Source organism: Actinia tenebrosa, unplaced genomic scaffold (assembly GCF_029948245.1).
Source record: "Actinia tenebrosa isolate PJP-AT-01 unplaced genomic scaffold, QUT_ActTen_1.0 PGA_scaffold15__27_contigs__length_11533743, whole genome shotgun sequence".
NCBI lineage: Eukaryota > Metazoa > Cnidaria > Anthozoa > Actiniaria > Actiniidae > Actinia > Actinia tenebrosa.
Window position 1 is genome coordinate 5713765 of NW_028292575.1, and position 8228 is coordinate 5721992.

The following is an 8228-nucleotide window of genomic DNA, read 5'->3' on the forward strand; positions in this document are numbered from 1 at the left end:
ATGTGATGCCGGCTGTTAAAATGAAATATTAAAACAGCATTTCTTAGGCTTGATTTCCAGCTGTGGTGGTTTCTTCGGGTCCGCGAGGAGGATGCTTGGCACAAAAGAAAACCTCACGGCCTAAGCTTTTCTTTGGCCACTTCTGAATGTTTCTTCAATTGGTTTTACGTACACGAGAATTTTCAACGTTCTTCTCTCGATTATTCTATTCATATGCATTATTCTTTTAGTACATATAAAACTAAAAACAGAATCGTTAGTTGTATTTTTCTGTTCTATTATACAGCCTTGACCGTGACAACATGGCCCAAAGGACTTTACGGACTGCTCAAACCTATCTCAGGGTGTCCTACAGGATGGTCTGACAAGGGCTGGATTTTTCAAGATACGGAGAATTATGATCCAAGTAACGAGAGATCAACGATACTGCATATGGACGGATTTGTTCTTCCCAGTAATGTACTTTTGCATTAAAACAACCGATGAAGCAACTGATTCAGTCACTTGGCCAAAAGGTATATACTTTCTTTTTTTCTCTTTTTAGACTTACCGGCAATTTCTTTATGATAATTTCTTAAATGCCTAAACAATGCCTGCACCATTCAGCGAAGGCCTTAGATCTCGAGTTGATGCGGTTGGTATTCGATTCCAAGTTTCCTTGATAGTATGACTACAGTTGCTATCGGTCGTGCAATCGTCAATCACTGATTGCAATTCGCCGTTCGCCCCTCAAACCTTTTTTGAAATAGCTGTATGGAGCTATATTAGAGCTGCTGTTTAACTTGAATTGTTTATTTCTTCTTCTTCTAAAGGACAGTATTGCATCTATAGAAGGTTTGGTAACTGGCTGGCTGGAATGCAGCGGGGATGGATTCGAATGTACGACGAAAATAATAGTGGTAGTAGTAATAGCATTCTCACAGTTAAAACATACTCGAAAAGTACAGACTTTAATTTTTACTGTCAAATAAGGGGTAACAAAAAGATTCCAATCTCGTTACCGATAACCAAACCATTTTATCTGCTGCCTTATGGGTCACGTGACTGTCAACAAGTCAAATGGATGGTAGCAACAACTGAATGGATCAAGTACCACACACGGAACTATAAAGGGAAATCTCATAAGTACGGGGGAGTGCCTTATCATGAACTTGGTAAAAAAAAGCAACAAAGGAATCACAATGTACTATTGCTATTATGAAAGTAAGTTCAGCTTGGAAGACTTCATGGTACTAGTTTTCTAAACTCAGGCAAGATGAGGTTTGAGAATCTTTAATAACGAGTTTTAAATTGCCGAGAAAAAGACTCAAAGAAAAGAAAAAAAAGGAAAATAAACAAAGTCTGCAAAGGCTATTATAAGCCATTCTAAGATTGAGGGACAAAACTGGGTCGAGTTGGCATGGCGGTGCATTGTGGGACTGTTTAGGGGGACAATCTACCAGCAAGATGGCGTCTATTCCGTCCCCTAAAACAACCCCAGATGCATTGCAATGACAGCTCGACCCAGTTTTTTCATCAACTCTTGAAATTGTTATTGATTCTGCATGTTCACACATTCACACAAAAATTTTAACACAACGTTTTACGTTTATCAAGTACTGATTTATCGAACTGGAGACGAGTACTATGGAATAAGTCTGCCTAGATGAATGGTCAAAAGCATACTTGGTTATCATTATTCTAATTATATTTAGCTTATTATGCCAACCTTTAAAATTGCAGGTTGCAACTACACACTGAATGACACCAGGGGTGTTTTCCAGTCCTCTGGCTTCCCTGGTAAATACCCGGATGGACAGCTGTGCTCGTGGAGGATCATGGTACCTGATAATCGCATTCTACATGTTTATTTCACTAACTTCTCCTTGTATGAAAGTGCAAAAAAAGACAATTTAACATTTTTGACATTTGTCGATGGTAGTTTTCACTTAAATGACACCTTCCATGGTCATCACAATCAACCATTCACCATTACGGAGACTAATGACGTACTTTTTGAGTTTCTTACAAATGAAGAGGGACACAGCACTGGATTCAGGGCAGAGTACACTGTATTCAAATCACCCGGTAAGTAGATTGAATTGCAAAGAAAGTGAGGCATAGACTAGCCTGCAATGTTAACTTTTTTCATAATATTTTGCGCATTATCTTATTACTTCAACATTTGATTTCAGTCCCCCCAGAAACAACACCATCCCCACAATCTACAACAAGAACTAATGGCCAAACAACAACAATAATACCCATTACATCAGAAACTAAAAACAAGACAAGTAATAGCACCAATGACAATTTTAAGAAATCTCGTGTGAGTGAATGCGATGGTGCAGACACAACGATTTTGATAGTGATACCGCTGATATGTCTGATCGTCGTCATTGCCATAGTTATTATAGTTCTCTACCGATGGAGGTATGCTTCAGTATATGTATTATTATTATTATTATTATTATTATTATTATTATTATTTTTTTTTTTTGAAATTATATTTTCTTCCCGAGGGAGAGAGCAAACAAAGCCATGATAAAAAAATGCATGGTTTCTCACTCAGACGTACAATCACTGTTCTACTCTGTGCTCGTTTACTCAAATAGACCTATCCCGAATTCGCTTGACTGACCACGAAACAATGGTTTGAAGTCGAGACTGAACATGATTCTTTTATTCATCAAGTTCAACCTCGACTTGAAACCATTGTTTCGTGACCAGTCAAGCGAATTCGGGAAAGGTCTATTCTTGGAGTGCAACCACCTAACCGAAAAATCCCTTGTGATATAATTAACAAAGAATTGAACCAACCGCCATCTTGGTTGACCTAGCAAGAGAAGCTTAATGAGGAATGCTTGTATAATCAACCAGCATGGCGGCTATGACGTAACTTGCACCACAAGAATATGACTATATCTATCAATTTTGCTATGTCATTGATAGATAATATGCTTCCCTTAGACATATAATATTTTCAGTTATATATTCTAACCGAATTCTCACTTTGTTTGTTAGGTCAAAGAAAACCAAATGTGAAAAATGTGCATCAACAAGGTGAATTATCAACATTTTTTGAGCATTTTCTCTATAAACATTATTGTAGCAACTTGGTATTTGTGACATCACAACTTTGAAGCAGTAAATTAAAAATGCTTAGGGTTGAAAGTGCATGGGTGAAGATGCGGGTTGAAAGGATTGGATGGTATCTGATGGCCTTTCTCTGCCACCGTATACCGACAAGAAACTACATTGTTTTCACGAGTGATTTTCATTTCACATATCATGTGCACATGTACCTTTGTTCTTCTAAGCAGATCCTTTTGTATAATGTATGGTTTTTTTATACAGGTATCCTAAAGACGTCGCTTTGAATCCAACCTACGACGAGTAAGCAAAATATTATTACCGATATAATGTAGTGGGATTGCAGTGTCACTTTTTATTCATTCATTTTTATTTACAAATGTTACTTAATTTCAATAGCAAGATCTTCCTAGGTTTAACAGAAACTAATGAAAGTATTGAAAAGTGTAAGCAAACTATCAGGAGGGCTTTTAAAAGTTAGCACTGTAACTAAAAATATCTCTCATTCCACTACCATAGTGCGGGACGTATCCAATTACACCAGCGTGCAAGCACGGCAACCATGAACACAGCACTGGGTACAGACGACATTAACGGGCAAATGTATGAAACACTATCACGTGACAAGCAACCCGAATATCAAGCCCCTAACTACTCAAGGCAGAACGGCGCGAATGACCCAAGTATGAACTCTGAATTACCGGAATACCATGAGCTCGAGCCCATGGGCAATAATGTCCCTGACGTGGTCTACGATGTGTTAGAGGGACCAGATTCTAATGGTGGACCATCAGGGGACCAAATGTACCAGGCGCTAGATGAACAAACTACCCATAATCCTTTGTACCAATCTAACAGTCCCGCTACCATGGTAACCACGCGAAATCCGATGTATGTTCACAGGTAATGTCAAATCTCATTTTATAAATATTTCTGTACAGTAGTTTATCATATGGTTTTTAAACTTATTTTCACTATATCAATAACAGTTTGACATTAATAAACCCTTCATGGATCGAAGGCAAATATTTGTTTATTTTCTACACTTAGAAAATGATCACACCTACTAAACCAATCAGTGCCCAGTAAATCAGTGCTCTATATCCCATTAACAAAGTGATAGGGGTCTTGAAGCACAGGGATAAGCGGGCTTATTAATTAGTATTCTCTAAGTTAGACATTTAATAATATTCTATATAAACAGAATACTTAAAAGGCCTTTTGTTTTATTTTGTAGGTCATGGTCTTAATAGTATTCTCTATAAGAGAATATTAATGCTAACTTAAAGAACACTTATTAATGAGCTCTTATTTCCCCTGGGGTGTAAGGCTCTTTCCACTTGATATAATGCAATTGCAAATTCATATTTACCAAAGATTTTTTTTTTAAATCGTAGCATTTTCAAATCATCTCTGAAATATCGTGATAAGACACACAACAGTGTAGACCTATTAGTGCCTAAGTATATATATAGACAGCCAACCAGTAGCTTATTTCTTTGGCTTTAGTGCCTTGCAAATCAACAGCCAAGGAACAGCTACTTCGAAGGATAGCGACTTCAATTTTACGACAATTAAAAAAAACAATCAGTGCTTTCATACGTTTTCAGATAACTCATACAAGAAATAAATTGCATTGTTCTTTTACACGTAAGGGTCGAAATGTTTACATTTGAAGACATTTCTGTGGTTTCTTTGAGTTGATTCTGGACCTCAGTTTGTAAATATCCAGCATTTAGACGATAAGTGTTCGTGTTCTTTGAAGTATAACTTCTTTAGATAAGCTAAGGTTTCTTACCGGCGTATGACAACACCGTATGACAAGGCATGAAGACTGATGAATGGACATACTACGCGGACTACCTTCTTGAACTAGTTTACTTTGACATTCCCTCTTACATCTAGTCAAACTATTATTCGAAATAAATACAGATAATATGTTAACATTTTTCAGACTTTGTGTATTATTGAATAGCATACTTACAATTCTGTCCTGAAATTATAGTTGAAACTTGACAGAAACCTTAGCCCTTGTGTCTCTTCAGTCATGTTTCACCATGACTATGCTAATTCTCATTCCAATTTTGTTATTCCATAGCTCACAAAATATGCCGTAGAATTAATGCTATTCAAAGATTCATATCTCTTTGGAGAGGAACAAACGACGTGACAAACAAATTCATTCATAATCGTTCTCTTGGGTGTGAATGAATGAGCGCTCGTGTCCTATGGGATATAGAGTCTCGCATTCGATAGAAAGCGACGAGGGCTTCGCCCTAATGTTCTGAACTCTATTCTACAGAACACTCGCGCTCATTATCAGCCCTTGCTAAAAAAAACTCTTTGTTGCAAGAAGGATTTGGTCACGCGTTCGATATAAAAACGTAAGGACGTAACCAATTCTGTTTCATTCAAGACCGTCATTCAAAAAGCTAGACTCTTCACCTTAGGTAAAATGTTTTCCCATTACAGACCACTTGTCATTCCCTAGAGAATATTTGTATGTCTTGTCATGCGCAACCATTAAACAAAGAAACGATACTCTAGGGAATGACAAGCGCAGCTAAAAAAATCTTTTACAAAAAGTGATGAAAGTTTTACAGCAAAACTGAAACAAATTTCCATTACAGTGCGTTGCATGAATTCATTTTAGCCTTGAAATATTTATAAAAGTTTTTGTTGTTGTCTTTTGCAGTGTTGCTTAGTTTGATCAAACTAATGCCTGTATGACCACTACCCTGATGAAAGATTTTTCCATAATGGAACAAACCCAAGTTTAATGGTTCTGATCCTGAATAGTTTGCTTAAAGTCAGCCAAAATGGCAATTGAAACCTCACAAGTGCTGATATAGTAGCCCTGATAAAGGACTGAAATAAAAATCCGAAACGCTGGCAACCATTTACAATTTGCTTAATAACCCCCTTATATCTTTATCTTTTACAAGCAACCAAGACGTCTGATATGTGAAATGTTTTTTGTCAGCCTGTGGCTCGATATTTCAAAAGCCCATAACGATTTGCAGTTTACAAAAACTAGTTTTACTTGGCAATAAATACAGTATAATTCTATAGAAAAGGTGCATGTTACTTCATTGCTGCCATCTTGGATGACAATAACAAAGCATTCCTCATTAGCTTCTCTTGCTAGATCAAACAAGATGGTGGCTGTTTCATTGTTATTCATATCTCTAGGGCTTTTGAGTCATGTGGCTACTCTATTGTCACTAATTAGCTGCATTAGAAAGATAAATATTTATATATGTAGATGTGCAATAAGTAATTCTATTGCAATACACTACTTCACTACTAATGCACATTTGATCTCATCATTCCAATTGATTACTCAGGGACCAAAATATGGGAAATGTGTTTTGAATTCATGAGACACAATTTGGCTGACACATGTGTGTCCTGAGTAGTAAACTAGTGTAAAAGTAGTGTGTTAAAAAGTGTTTTTAAAATTGAAAACTTTACGTCGCAAATGTAAGTGCCTAACTAAAAGTAATAAATTTATTTTATAGAACCGGCGCTTTTCGTTTTGGGTCCCGAAGTCGTTTCTCCATACGTCACTCTTAAAAGATCTGTCGAAATGGATACAGATCTACGTAGAATAATTCCCTTTTCTAAGTAGAATTAAAACACATATTTACACAACTAAAGACCGCAGGAACTATACAAACATGAACGAAAAACGTTGACCCCACGTGGCGCGGTTAGATAAACATTTTAAGCCTGTGTTCTCGGACCAACTGCTCACAAAAACTGCTAAAATAACAAGAAACATGTTCTCAAAGTTTTAAAATCCACCCGAAGGAACTACCTAGAGTTTTGAACAACAAACTTTGTCATAAAGGAAAAATAAGAAATATCTGGAAGTACGTGGAATACATGGAAGTCGTTTTTCCGTATGCATGACGTCTGTGCCAACCAATGTGGTTTGAGGTCTGTCGGTATAAAATGCCAAGGAACGATCTTGGGTTTGTCATTGAAACCTCGTACAAGGACCATTTTTGAAGACTGGAATTTACACTGTTTCTTTTTTTCTGTATTGTATCTCCTTGCCACAGCACTAACTCTTATCCAATCAGCATCGAGAAAAATTTTCACATATACAATTAAACTAGTGCTAAATAGTGCAAAGTATTGCACGCTTTAAGTGTATGTACTCCAGTAAGCCCAAGTATTGATAGATGTTTAAGAGGGGTTGTCAGCAAAAATCAGACATTTTTGCAAATCCGCGGCAAGGGTCGAAAATTTGATTTTGCTAATATTTTAAACTTAGGTAGGCCTTAGTGTAAGTAAAACCACTGTGTAGTTTGTTTGGTAAAATATGGCTTAGTTTTCGAGAAAATCGAAGAAAAGAGTTTTGAACTAAATTCGCTAATTTTCGGCCGATAATTTACATCAACTTTAACAGCTTATCGCGACCAAACAAAGCAACCTAGCACTGTAATAAGACTAAATAGTAGTTAATTGGTATCTTAAGAAACAATTTGTAGAGTTTTAGTAATTTTGGTGAAATTTTTCGATTTTTACTTAATTTATTTTTGGAGCACATATAAAACTCCTCTTAAAGTGGGGTAAAAATAATCAGATATTTTTTCATGTGCGACGAAAAATTTTTACCAAAAAGACAACCTGAATTAAAGTTGAAATAATGATTTCCACGAATCATGCAAAATTTTCTTGGGGAAATTATTTTGCGCGTTGCACCACAGCCTGTAAGTTGTAAGAAACTCACGGATTTTATCTGTCGGCGAGTTCAATCAATTTACATATTGTTTACTAATATAAACGAATTCATGTTGACTTTCTAAGAAATAAAATAAATAAAAACGATTTTAAAGAAAAAATAAAAGTTCCTGGACTTATTCTGAAAGAAGTTGAAACAGTAAACTCAAACTATAAATTGAATTTGCTCAAAATTCACTCGACTAACCCAAAATATATACGATTAATTCGATGTGGTTAGAGTGGTATTGAGCTGCACAATTAAATTTAGTTTTTCGCTGCCATCAATCAGAAATAATAAGTCCGTACCTTGTATGTTCTTGAGTGGCGGCAGTGAAAAACCAATTTCACAACAAGCCAATGAAATGTCTGAGTTCACAGAATATGGAAAACCTCTGTAGTGAACTACTAGTTCTAACTTACAA

General features: G+C 36.2%; 1 protein-coding gene across 1 annotated transcript; it reads left to right on the plus strand.

Annotated features, from left to right (window-relative positions):
* The first annotated feature begins 355 nt into the window (after positions 1 to 355).
* On the plus strand, positions 356 to 6595 carry LOC116301291 (uncharacterized). The gene is made up of 8 exons (XM_031710327.2): positions 356 to 515; positions 813 to 879; positions 1723 to 2067; positions 2175 to 2412; positions 3004 to 3042; positions 3337 to 3375; positions 3592 to 3975; positions 5768 to 6595. The coding sequence occupies exons 1-8, from the start codon at positions 483 to 485 to the stop codon at positions 5775 to 5777; spliced, it is 1155 nt and encodes a 384-aa protein (XP_031566187.1). The 5' UTR covers positions 356 to 482; the 3' UTR covers positions 5778 to 6595.
* Positions 6596 to 8228: the final 1633 nt, after the last annotated feature.

Excerpts from the sequence above, each read along its gene's own strand:
- LOC116301291 (XM_031710327.2), top strand. The coding sequence starts at position 483 with ATGAAGCAACTGATTCAGTCACTTGGCCAAAAG. Across the intron at positions 3,043-3,336 it reads GAAAAATGTGCATCAACAAG|GTATCCTAAAGACGTCGCTT; the intron begins GTGAATTATCAA and ends TTTTTTATACAG. Across the intron at positions 3,376-3,591 it reads TTGAATCCAACCTACGACGA|TGCGGGACGTATCCAATTAC; the intron begins GTAAGCAAAATA and ends CCACTACCATAG.